General features: G+C 37.5%; 1 protein-coding gene across 1 annotated transcript in view; it reads right to left on the bottom strand.

Annotated features, from left to right (window-relative positions):
* Window positions 1–13,620, bottom strand: part of BCL2L13 (BCL2-like 13 (apoptosis facilitator)) — a 102,765-nt gene that overhangs the window by 19,564 nt on the left and 69,581 nt on the right. Inside the window, exon 6 of the mRNA XM_006862782.1 lies at window positions 11,267–11,410. Within this exon, the coding sequence (XP_006862844.1) occupies window positions 11,267–11,410 (144 nt within the window). The remainder of the gene's footprint in view (window positions 1–11,266; window positions 11,411–13,620) is intronic.

The following is a 13,620-nucleotide window of genomic DNA, read 5'->3' as shown; positions in this document are numbered from 1 at the left end:
GATTTCAGTTGCAACCCACTTAAATTATTTCAGATCACTAATGTGTCATCTTCTACAGTGTAAAACTGTTACCTTAAAAATTTGTAAAAAAACAGTATTGTTAGATTTAAAATAACAAGATTGTCCATGGTTTGCTTGCCTTAAAATAGAAACCCAAAGTTTCAAGTCAAAGCAAAACATAGAGGATTTAATTTTACTTGAACTACTTAAATGAGATCCACTAGATGAATTTTCCCAAATAATTTTTTATGTCATCTACAATGAAGTCTTTCTGAGTGTTTAAGTATGACAAATGGAGAATAAAACAGAAGTTTGACCACAGTGGGCTTCCACTGCCCTTTACATGAGAGATTTACTTCTAATGTAGCAACACATTCCCAACAAAGGAGAAGAGAGTGAGAAAGAGGAGGGAGGGTACAAGATGAGTCAGGGGAGAAGCAAGCATGCCAATTAGTCTGTGCCCTAACTGGGCTACAGGGCAAATAAAAGTCAAAACTCAATGAAAAGCTCAATCAGACTTACGGAAAAGAAAACCAATTTTGCACACTCTTAAGATGCTGTGAAAAGCTGACATTTATAAAAATATAATGTTTTTATAAAGCCCTTATCCACCCTAATTTCTGTGAAATAGAGAAGATATTCTTCCCTTTTTGTAGTTGAAGAAACAGGGAAAAACCGCTAAAATACAAGACTAGCATTTGGCAAAGCTGGACAAGAACAAATCTTGTAACTTTTAATTGTATTCCAACACTCTTAAAAAGGCCAAGGTGAAACCATAAAGCTGAGAGAGAAAAAACACGTCCCTATTTTGTAACTCTAAGCTCAGAGGAAACAGTAATATAAAGTTATACCCCATTTCTAGGGCTAAAAAGCCAATTGTTACTTACAGTTGGTATTTGTAATTTAATCTATATTTCTAATTGCACTCCAATCAATCATTTCTCCTTTTGTCCTTTAAACATGCTTCTTCTCACAGCACCTGACATGCTGCTGCTGCCATCGAGTCACTTCGGACTCATAACAATCCTACGCACAACAGATCGACACACAGCCTTATCCTCACCCATCCTCATAACTGTTATGTATGAGCCCACTGTTACTGCCACCATGTCAAGTCATCTCGTTTTAAGTCTTCTTTTTCACTCACCCTTCATTTTTACCAACATGATGTCCTTCTCCAGGGACTGGTCCTATCTGACAATGTGTCCAAAATAAGATGAAGTTTCACTACTCTCACTTCTAAGGAGCATTCTGGCTGTACTTCTCCAGAACAAATTTATTTGTTCTTCTGACAGTCCACAATACTTTCAATATTCTTTGCCAACACCATAATTTAAATGCATCAGTTCTTCTACTGTCTTCCTTATTCAGTGTCCAACTTTCACACATATATGAGGAAAACAAAGATACCATGACTTGGGTCAGACACACCTTAGTCCTCAAACTACCTACTGTCTTTAATACTTAAACTACATATGGTTATGTTTCCAAATCAGAAGTGAGCTCAAAGGTAGGGCCTAGATTGTATTCAACTTTGGTATATTCAGCATCTAGCAAAATACCTAATATGGTGTAGTGGATTATCTAATGTCTCTTCTAGCCATAGTCTGTAACTTCCACCAAACAACATTTCTGTTTTGCTTGGTCTGAGTAAGAGAGGTGGGAGACGATACTGATAGGACGACATGATTCAGCTGTGGCTGTTAGCTGAGTTCATTGCAATTAAGAAAAAACACATGAAACTCTAGCATGGGTTCCAAATGATCTCAGAAGCAGGAAGGGAGAATCTCATTACCATCAAAAAGAGCCAGGAGTGGAGCATGTCCTTTGACCCAGAAATCCCTACATATCGAATCTCCTTGACCCAAGGATGGAAAGCTGTGACAATGTAGTAGCAGCAGAACCAAGAATCAGAACATAAGACAGAGCAGTGGACTTCCCAGCCCGCAGAGCAAGTAAAGCTGAGGGACTCTGGGCAGGAGCTTGCTTGTAGAGTGGGGTACCTATAGGCACTTACCTGGGAGAGCTAGATTTGCTGACGCACAGAGCTAGAGCTGAGTAATTCAGGCTAAATCTTTTGCTGGAGTGCTGTGTCCTGTGTGCATTTATCAGCAGCTGACTGGAACAACAGGGCCCTGAGCATTTTTTCTCTGATTCTGTATTGTAACCTGTTAACTTTCCTAATAAACCCCATAACTGTTAGTGTTGTCTCTGAGTTCTGTGGCCACTGTAATGGATTATTGAACCCAACTGAGGAACACAAAGGGTTGTAGGGGGAATGGTGTAGCACTGCCTATTTTCTGCACCAAGCATATAGATGCAACAATCATATATAGAAAATTAATTCCTGAAGGTTTTAAGCAGCATTACAGACATTAACTAATTATTCTTCACAAGATCATTACAAAATGGACAATTATTTCATTAGTAACCTAAGGCTACACAGTTACACAAGAGTAACCACTACTAGGTCATTCTGCTTCTCAAGAGAAAGCCAAGAGAATGAACATGATTTGGTATGCCTGTGATTGTTGTCCTAAGGAACACTAGCCTCAGCTTCCATATTCCCTGTACGGCATACAGGAATATGTTTAGTCTTCAAATGTTAGCATCCGTAGGTAGGAATCCTCAAAAGGTCAATAATCTTTTTTATATCTGAAGTACAGATTGTTGTTATTAGGTACCTTCAAGTCATCTCCAACTCATACTGATCTCACGGCACAATGGACTATTGTGGATTTTCATTGGCTGATTTTTTTAAGTAGAAGCCATACTATATGACCTCAGAGTCCAGGTGTGACGCCGTACAATTAGCAGTGGACTGCAATGTCAGTCTGAACCGCAAGGCTGGCGGTTCAAACCCTCGGAAATTGTATACAGGGTCGGAATGAGTCAGAACCAACTCAATGGCACTTAACAACATAGTACCCAAGTCCATGTTTGAGGAACAATGCTCATGATTGAAGTAACTAATGACAAAATAATGTATGTCGCTTTAAAAAATCAAAGTCCCAACTTGAGATCACTTTAAACTCTAACCTGTAATGTTACATCTAAACTTCAAAAAGTGCTCTTCTCAAAACCAGTACAAAGGAAAAATCATCCCAAATATGCTAAGAATGAGAATCACAAAATATAGGTCATAGAAAAATCAAAACTATGTGCAGAAATCCAAATAAGCACTTATTATATAAAGACAAAGGGTTTGAATAGTGCCTCCTAAAAATTCATGTGCATCTGGAACTTCAGGATGTGACCTTATTTGAAAACAGAATATTTGCAAATATAATTAATTATACCAGGGTAGGCCCTAATCCAATGACTAGTGTCCTTATAAGAGGAGGAAAGAACACAGACATTGGAAGGAGGCGGCAGAGATTAGTAACCCCGCCAGAGGCCAATGAATACCAGGAGCCACTAGAAAATGGAAGAGACAAGGAAGGATTCTTCATTAGGAACTTCAGAGGGAGTGTGGCCTTTATTATAGACTCCTGACTTCCAAAGTGTGACAAAATAAATTTCTGTTGTTTTAAGCCAACAAACCTGTGATCATTTGCTGTATCAGCCTAGGAAGCTACTATACCTATCTTCTTTGACGAGATCAGGTATGTTTATTTAGGATGGTATGGTCACAGACTGACTGTATCTAGCCTTTTGGTTCATGATTCAGAGAAACAACAGGCAACAGTCACCCGGTTACACATGTGAGACCCATATGTACTTGCTACCATCTTGGAGATGACTGGGAACAGGTATGTGTGGCTGTCACTGAGCCTTACTGCAGGGAAAGAACTTAGGGAGCCTGCAGGATGAAGGAGAACTGCCCCATAAGGTTGGTGAGGCTGTATATCGTCATAGCCCATCACTCAGTTAGCAGCCCAGCATAGAGCTCACTGCACCACCAGTGGATGTTTTTGGTGAGTCAGTACAAGAAAAGTTTCCAAGTCTTTTCAATCATCTAAAATCTGCATGTGCAGCAAATGAAAGTGACCAATCTTTTTTTGAGTGTTGCTTTTGAGTTGTTAAGTTCCCTCAAGTCAGTTCTAACTTACAATAAACCCGTGTAAGACTTCCTAGGAGCAGCTGTTGGGTTTGAACCGCTGACCTTGCAGGTAGCAGTACAGTGCTTATACTACAGCGCCACACCAGGTTTGTTTAATTGTTTCAAAGGTAGGGCAAATGTACGTAATATTAAAGCAGGTCTGTGAAACAGCATTGTCCCACTCAAACTGGTGCCCAGTTCAGAGAGGATAGCCAACTGTGCAACTTTGAATGTGTCTAGTTTTCCACAGTTCTGCCAATAAACTAATCTCACGGATCAGGCTCCTGAAAAGGCTCACTACACCTCTTCCAAGTCTCCCATTGCAGAGCTTCAACCTATAATTTCTGCCAGTTATCATGACAAGTCAACCAAACTGCATAACTTAACTCTGTTCCTGTTTTGCTTTGTTGGTGATGACAGCACTCATTTGAAGACCTGCATTAAATGGCCAGAGGAGTTGTCTGTATGTTGTACATTGGTAACCTGGTGGCTCCCTGTAGTATTATTCTCTGCAATGACTACGGTCATTCAAAAGACTGCGACCGACAGCACCTTCTTGTTTTCTATAGGCTTTCAAAACTAGTTTCACTTTGTAAGCTAGACAATTTGCTTAATGTGTTTGAGTGACTAAAGACAAACACATTACCTAAGGAAATAGCAATTCAAGCTTTTATAATAGATATACAACACCACAGAGTCAAAATGATCCTCCTCTGAAACTTCGCAGAAAGATAGGGTGAGAATGGCTGCACAACTCGAAGAATGTGTTCAAGATCACTGAACTAACTGTCAAAGGAGAAATTGTTACATTGGTATATGCTCTCAATAAAACAACAAAAATAAAACGCAGTTTAAAAAAAAATATTCTACTCTGGAAGGATTATTGTTAAGTACCATCAAGTCATTTCCAACTCACAATGACCCTGTAACAGGGTTTCCAAGGAGCGAATGGTGAGTTTGAACTGCTGACCTTATGGTTCAAACTAACCTTGTAGTCCAGTGCTTTATCCCACAGAACCACATAAGGAGGGTGTGATGATATTAAGAGCTGCCAATGTAGCATGGTGGCTCTGTATAATAAGCACTGGACTGAACTACAATGTCGGCACTTCAAGCCAACTGGCTTCTCCACTGGAGAAAGATGAGGCTTTTTGCTCCCACAGAGATGGATGGCCTCATAAACCTTATACAGGGTCACTATGAGTTAGAACTGACTTAACAGCACTTAACAACAACAAATGCAGTGCTTAACACAAATTACCTTAAAGATGACTCATGCTGACACTTCATATCAGAAGATACATCACCTATATCACCTAACCAAACTACCCTTCACCAAATTTTCAGCCAAACAATAGACAGGTGTATAAGGGGAACAGTAACACCAGTGAGGTATGTACACCTTACAATAAGCAACCATTTAAGATCAAACGGGTAGCATCTACCCAAGGACAAAGTTCAGAAGGGTTAGGAAAGTAAGATTGGAAGCAAGCATGGGGAGGATGTGGGAGGAGTGATCTTACATTGAGGGAACTGCAATCAGTGAGATAAAGCAAAATATGTATGAATTGTGGAATGTAAAACTTATGATGTATCTGCTCTGTAAACCTATACCAAACTCATAATAAAATGTTGTAAAAAAATAAGAATAGGTTTTAAGACCAACAAAAACCTACTTTTAGGGACTAAGACCATAATTACAATGACAAAAGGTTTAATTCACCAAGAAGAATTAATAATTATAATTTATAGTAACCCAGCAAAATGACCTGTAAACATATAAGACCCAAACTGACAGAACTAAAATGATAACTGAAAATCTATCACCATAGTAACAAATTCAACATGCCTCTCTCAATAATGACAGGTCAATTAGACAAAAAATGGGTAGTAATATAAAAACCTTAAACCACATGATTATCAATAATACTGTTTGAATGAACATATGAAAAGTCTGCATCAATTAACTGTAGAATATACATTCCTCTAAGCCACATGTCAGGCATTCTAATGAGATGTGCAAAGACATGGAGTTAGAAACCCAAGAGGAAGAACACGCTCAACATTTCTCAAGCTGCAAGAATTGAAAAAAAAATTCCAGCTTGCAGTTGCACTAATGAAGGATTCTATGAGCAAAACATTGAATGATGCAGAAAGCATTAAAAGAAGATGAAAACTACATACAGAGACATTGTACCAAAAAGAAGTGGCCAGTGTTTAACCATCTCAAGCAGCAGCACATGTGTTTTTAACTAACCATATACTACTATTGTTAAGTGCAATCAAGTCAGTTCTGTCTTGACTTGTATCACTATCAAGTCTCATAGTGACCCTGTGTAGCAGAGACGGGGAATGTCCAGCCAATGGGCTGTGTAAGGCCCGTGAAATCATTTGTCTAGCCCTGCCAAGGTAACCACAGTTTCAACCATCACATAGCTGTTCTCATTGTTAACTGACAATTTGAAACCACAGCAACCCAGTACAGGGTTTCCAAAGAGCGGCTGGTGGGTTTACACCATCACATTGTTGTTGTTGTTATGTGCCGTGGAGTCGGTTCCAACTCATAGCGACTCAGTACAGGGTTTCCAATTATGGGTGAGTTAATCAAATATAGCAGGCTAATTTTTATGTTGATAATTTTGTATGACCCACAAATGATATAATAAATTTTAGCAAAAAAATGTTCCTCACTCCAGCTGTATACAGTTTCCAAGGAGCAGCTGGTGGATTTGAACAACTGACCTAGCGTTCTCAGTCCAGTGCTTAACCTACAGTATCAGACTAGTACTCCATATACTTACTGTTGTTGTTGTTGTTAGGTGCCATAGAGTCAGTACTGACTCATAGCGACCTTATGCACAGCAGAACTTAACACTGCCCGATCCTGGGCCAATCTCACTACTGTTGCCACACTTGAAGTCCATCAATGTTGCCACTGTACCAGTACATCTCATTGGGGGTCTTCCTCTTTTTCTCTGGCCCTCCACCTTACCAAACATGATATCCTTCTCCAGCAACTGGTCCCTTCTGACAATATGCGCGAAGTATGAGACACGAAGTTTGGCCATCTTGACCTCCAAGGAGCACTCTGGCTGCACTTCTTCCAAAACAGATCTATTGGTTCTTTTGGCAGCCCATGGCATTTTCAATATTCTCCTCCAACACCATAACTCAAATGCATCAATTTTTCTATGGTCTTCCTTATTCACTATCTAGCTTTCACATGCATATGAGTTTATTGAAAATACTATCACTTGGGTCAGGCGCACCTTAGTTCTCAAGCTGACATCTTTGCTTTTCAACACTCTAAAAAAGTCTTGGGCAGCAGATTTGTAGACCATGTTTTTTAATGAAAATTAGTAACAATAACGTAATTTTTAAACCCTTGAAAGTTTTTTTGGGGAACGCAAAATATATTTCTAAAGAATTCAAGGTTCAAAGAACACACTGTAATTAAATTTAAAAAATAATTTAACAATTAAAAAAAAACCACCTGATATATCCAGAAAATTTATGTGATACAGTTAACGTGGTAAAATGCATAGCCTTAAATACTTACGACAGATGAAAAAGGTTGAAAATTAATGAACTAAGCAATCAATTTAAGAAATTTTAGGGGAAAAAAAACAAGATAAACCTAAAGAAAGTAGACGGAATGAAACAAAGTATGTGATTTGTTGAATGTAAAAACTGATGAAGTTGTCTATAAACAATTCACAATAAAGTATTTTTTTAAAAAAAAAGAAAGCAGGAAGAAGGTACAGATCAAAGCAGAAGTTATAGAATAGAAAAGATATGAAAGCCCACTCACTGCCATGGAGTTGATTCTGACTGATAGCCACCCTACAGGACAGCAGAGCTGCTCCATAGGTTTCCGAGACTGTAAATGTTCACAGAAGCAGACGGCTGCATCTTTCTCATGAGGAGCAGCTGGTGGGTTTGAAATGGCTACCATGCAGTTAGTAGACTAACACTTAACCCACTGCGCTACCAGGGTCCCTTAGAAAAGATATAAAAGCATAAATGAATGTTGCTTCTTTGAAGTTATCTACAAAATAGCAATCTCTCAGAACAGATGTACAAAGGGCCACCAGAAAACTTCCTGGAGTGGGAGAAATGTTCCCTATCTTGCATTGTATAGTTGTGACACAAGTCTATACATATGTCTGAACTCAACAAACTAAATACTTAGGATCTTTGCATGTTAAAAACAAAAGTAAGAAGAAATTAAGGATAAATTATGCATGTAGTTCCTTCCATAAATTGTAGAAATTAAAATTTTTTGAGTCATTTGGAAATTTGAATGCAGATATTTGATAAATAAAAATGATTAAAACATTTTTATTTTTATGTGATAATGGTATTATAATCATGCTAAAATAAGAAAATTCTGATCTTTCAGAGATCTATTCTGAAATTGTTATATGTAAATTACGCAACATCTGGATTTTGTTTCAAAATATTACTAAGAGGGGACGTGCTCAAGGTGAGACTAAGACATAATTGGTTATGGCTATTGGAGTAACAGGGGTTCGTTATAATGTCTTCTTCAAATATGTCATCATTAAGTACCACTGAGTTGGTTCCAACTCATAGCAACCCTACAGAGTAGGTGTTGTTTTTGTTGTGAAGTGCCATCAAGTCAATTCCAACCCATAGCGACCCTGTATAGGGTTTCCAAGGAGCAGCTGGTAAACTTGAACCACCAACCTTGCAGTTCAAATGACTTTGCAGTCTGAACCACTAGCCCACAGAGCCACACCAGGACTCCATAGAGTAGGTGTGGGGAACCTTTTTTCTACCAAGGGCCATTTGGGTATTTATAACATTACTTAATATAAATTTATGTTGCTATGAAAAAAAGCTCCTAGATTTATTGAATTTTGAGTTTCACCTGAAGTTGCCTTGGCAGGGCCATACCAAATGATTTCACAGGCTTACACAGCTCATGGGCCCGGCATTCCCTACCTCTTCCAAAGTTCAAGGTGTGAACTGCCAACCTTGTGGTTCACAGACCAGTGCTGATCCTACAGCACCACGCCAGGAGTCCAATCAAGCATATATGCTCAAAATTCTCTGAAATAAAAGGTTTTCTAAAAAAGGAAGTAGACCCACGTGACCTGGACCGGATGACTGGATGATCGGAGCTCAACCAGGAAAGGAAAGAAGAGGGGAAAAAGAAAAGAAAAAAAAAAAGAGTGAGCTGATACAGTCTGATGAACTTGACCTATACCTATGGTGCAGCGACTCAAAAGAGGGAACAAATCCTTACAGCAAGAAACATTCACACACCCACACACACACAGAGTGGATGGAGAAGGGCAGCTTGGACATTGGATACTCAAATGGGGAGGAGGGGACTACAAAGGCAAGAAGTGACTGGCTTACAAGCTTTCAAGAGGGAACCTGGTGCTAGGGAGCATGGCGGAAGGCAGAAGCTCCAGTAGGTACTATTCAATTTGTCTGGGCAGAGCTGATGAAAGGAGATACAGATGGGTAATGCTTATCAGGACGGACTATAAGGGTTGCAAATGCAAAGGTAGAAGTTTTGTAAAAAGGAAGGGAGTGATTAATTCTCCAGGATAGGAGCGGAGGCCTCTGGGACCATCAACGGAGAAGAGCTGAGAGCAGGACCCTACCCAGAGAAACAGAGATGCCTGAGATAGAGACAGATGATGACGTGGAGTGATGAAGCGACTGGGGACCTTGGACCCAGAGAGGGAAAGGGACTGTGGGCCGAAAACTGGGGGGAGGAGGGGGAAGTGTAGGGGGTGGGTTTCTGGGATATACCCTTTGGGTGGTTGATGATGCATGGAGGGGATAGGAACCATGGCAATGAGATGATATACGATGGAATGAATGTAAAACTAAAGTTCTCCCATGTAAACTATCATATAATTCACAATAAAACATTAAAAAAAAAAAGGAAATAACATAAGATGATTTTAGCAATGAAAATATAATGTGCTCTCCAGTCAAAATCAAAAGCTCTATATCAACAAATCAGAAAATCTAGGAAAAAACATTAAAATATTTCACAAGCAAATTATATCAAGCAAGGAATAAATAATTCTAAGTTTACAGAAACTATCCCAAAGTACAGAAAAAGGAGAAATGTTCTCCCACCTCTAAATTCTTTTATGAAGCCAGCACATACTTAATACTGAAACCAGACAGGAAAAATGACAGGCTAACTCATTCACTGACAATTAAAATTTCAGGTTAACCTCACTCACTGACACTAATGGTGAGACACTTAAAAACTTTACTTTTCAACATCAGGAAAAAGACAAGGATGTTTGCTATACACATTCTATTAGTACTTTACTAGAGGTCTTGGTTGGCATAATAACTTTTTTTTAATATTTTTTAAAATCATAAAGATAAAAACCCACTTTATTCATAGCTAGTATGACTACCTATATATAAAGCCCAAAGGAACCAAGAGATAAATAATCATAATAAGAGAATTCAGGAAAGTTGCTGGACCTGAAATCAATGTGGGAAAGTCTACTACATTTCTATATACTAGCAAGGAAAAACCAGTTCTCAAGAATATGTATAATGAAACAAGTATAAGACTTCTGTGAAAGAAATACAGAAATTACTGAGGCTTTATAAAAGAATTAAATAAATGAAAAGATAATTATCAATGATAAACTAGAAATACTGAATGGCATAGATAGTACATAAGCAAATTTTTATCTGCGGTATTACTTAAGAGGAGAAGGGAGATGATTAGGGGGACAAATGTCTGAAAAAGCTCCTCAGGGGAGTGAGAGAGAAAAAGAAGTTAACAAACATTATCTAGGGGAATTTTAAAACCAAAGAATTGAATGAAAGACAAGTTACTATATATATATAGTACAATCGCACTGGAAAATAGACAAAATAATAGTGTCTAGGGATATATACCCATGTGGGGCTAAACAACAATAAAACACAACATTCAGAATGGGGTGGGTAGAAGCCTGCTGAAATCTAGGAGTATCATGTAAGGAGATTCCAAAGTGTTGGCTGTGTTCTTTCCCTGGACTGGGAAAGTAGATATACAGGTATTCATTTTATTATTCCTCATCCCTAATTTATTCATGTATTTTGGTATGCTTGAATGTTTTGTTCTTAAAAACTACTATTTTCAAATGTCACATCAATTTATTATAAGTAAAACTGTGATAATTTCATTTTAACTATACTAATATTGTTACTATTGAATGCTCATACCCAGCCACCTTGCTGAATGATATAGTCGGCTGCATTGTCCTCCAGATATGTGACGCCAAACTGTAGCAGTGCACTCAGGGGTTCTTGACCACGTCTTGTCAACTCCAGAAGCATTTGCTTTAGCAAAATCAAAGGCACCAAAATCTTCAATGCAAAGATGAGAGAGAATCAGAAAATACCCTGAAATTCATATCATTTGTTTTATATATTCAACTACTCAGCTACATCATTATGGGCTGCTCTGGTAGCATAGTGGTTATGAATTGGGTTGCTAATCTCACGGTCAACAGTTCGAAACTACCAGCTGTCCCATGAGAGAACGATGAGGCTTTCTGCTCCTGTAAAGATTTACAGTGTCGGAAACCCTGTACAGGGTGGCTACGAGTTGGAACCGACTGCACAGCTCACCAACACCAGCAGTGTAGAGAATCTTCATGTGCCTACTACATTTCTTCACTGAAGAAATGTCTATTAAAATCTTTTGCCTATTTTTAGTCTATTTGTCTTTCTATTGTTAAATAGATTTATTGAGTTACTTATAGATTCTGTATATAAGACCTTTTGCAAACATTTTGTGGATTGCCTTTTCACTTTATTATAGTGTTTTTTGAAGTGAAAAAGTTCTAAACGAGGAAGTCAAATGTACCCATCTTTTTGACTTGTCACTTGCTATTTGTGTCATATCCAAGAAATCATAACCTAACCTAAGGTCATGGAGATTTATTCAAATGTTTTCTTCTAATAACTTTGTAGTTTTTAAAAGTCATCATATACAATAAAACCTATCTCTGATCTTAGTAAATTTGGTATCTTTTCCTTACATACTATTAAAATAGCACACATTTAACTAAAACATAAAATCTTTAAATTACTAAATATTAACTAGCATTCATATTTTTTAAAGAGAAAATATGACCTTTAAAAACTATGTGATACTGCTGTTGTTAAGTGCCATTAAGTCAGTTTTGACTCATAGTGACCTTGTATAGGGTTTCTAAGGAGCAGCTGGTGAGCTTAAACTAGCCACCTTATAGGTCAGTGCATTATCCCACAGTGCCACACCAGGACTTACTTTGACATTAAGATCATTTAAAACAGGATTTTAAGAATCATCGAAAGAAAGACCATTTAATCATGTACCTCTAAATCTCTTATTTTCCATCTACCAAAGGAACAAAGAATGCAATCAAGGAGCACGAGTGAAAAATCTGGTTTCTCTAAATTCTCCCATTTGTTTAATCTTTACCTTAAAGTTTTTTTTTTAAACATTGAAAAAAAAAACTAGAAGACACTTTAAAAATAGATGAATATTAAATGCATCTTATAATTCAGTAAACGGGAATGTATCAATCGAAAAATGAGCAAAAAAAAAAAAAAGATATTTCCCAAGAAAGGGGAAAAAAATGGACCCTACACATAAAAATACAGTTTGTTGTTAAGTGTTGTTGAGTCGGTTCCAACTCATAGCGACCCCGTATAGAGTTTCTGATGAGTGGCTGGTGATCTTGAACTGCTGACCTTGCGGTTCAAATCAATCTTGTAGTCCAGTGCATTAAACCACAGCACCACACCCTGATTCCAAAAATACAGTTACCCTCATTTAAAATAAGAGAAATGCAAACAAAAATGAAACAGAGATACCATTTTTTAACTGTAAGATAAATCAGTATGTTGGCAAGGATATGAGGAAACTGGCATTCATACACACTACTACTGGTGGTAGCGTAACTAATATAAATCTCCATTGTGAAAATCTGACAAAGCCTGTACAACTTTAGAGCTTCTCAGATCCTTCAACTCAATATTCCAGGTCTGGGAATTATCAAAAACAGAGAGACAGGGGAAGACAGAAACATGTGAACCAACAAAGACACAAGAAAATTCATTAAAGCATAGTTTATAATAGCAAAAGACTAGAAACAACCCAATACGGGTCGGTTAAATAAATTTTGCTCATCTTGTAAAATATTACTTAGTTAAAAGAGTTAGGCTGTTTATTGACCTAATCTCCAGGATTTACTTTAGTGAACTACAAGATAAAGAAGAGTGTGTACCATATACTATCATTTGTTTAAAAACTAAATAAATATATACACACATATATAACTGTATAAGTCTATAGTAAACTCATAAACAAACTGGTAACAATGGTTGCCTAAACAGAGGGGAAACTAGGTAACTGGTAGCATGGGTAGAAAATAGATTTTCTTTTCTCTCCTTTTTTGCATTTTTTATGATATACTTTTATAACTATTTAAAAAAATAAAAGACTTTTTAAACATTATGAGCTATCATATAAAAGTAATCAAACATCTATAATTATAAGAGCTGCAATAGTACTACTGTTAAGTGCT

This window comes from Chrysochloris asiatica, unplaced genomic scaffold (assembly GCF_000296735.1).
Source record: "Chrysochloris asiatica unplaced genomic scaffold, ChrAsi1.0 scaffold00050, whole genome shotgun sequence".
NCBI classification, from domain to species: Eukaryota; Metazoa; Chordata; class Mammalia; order Afrosoricida; family Chrysochloridae; genus Chrysochloris; species Chrysochloris asiatica.
This window is presented reverse-complemented; position numbering and strand designations above follow the sequence as displayed.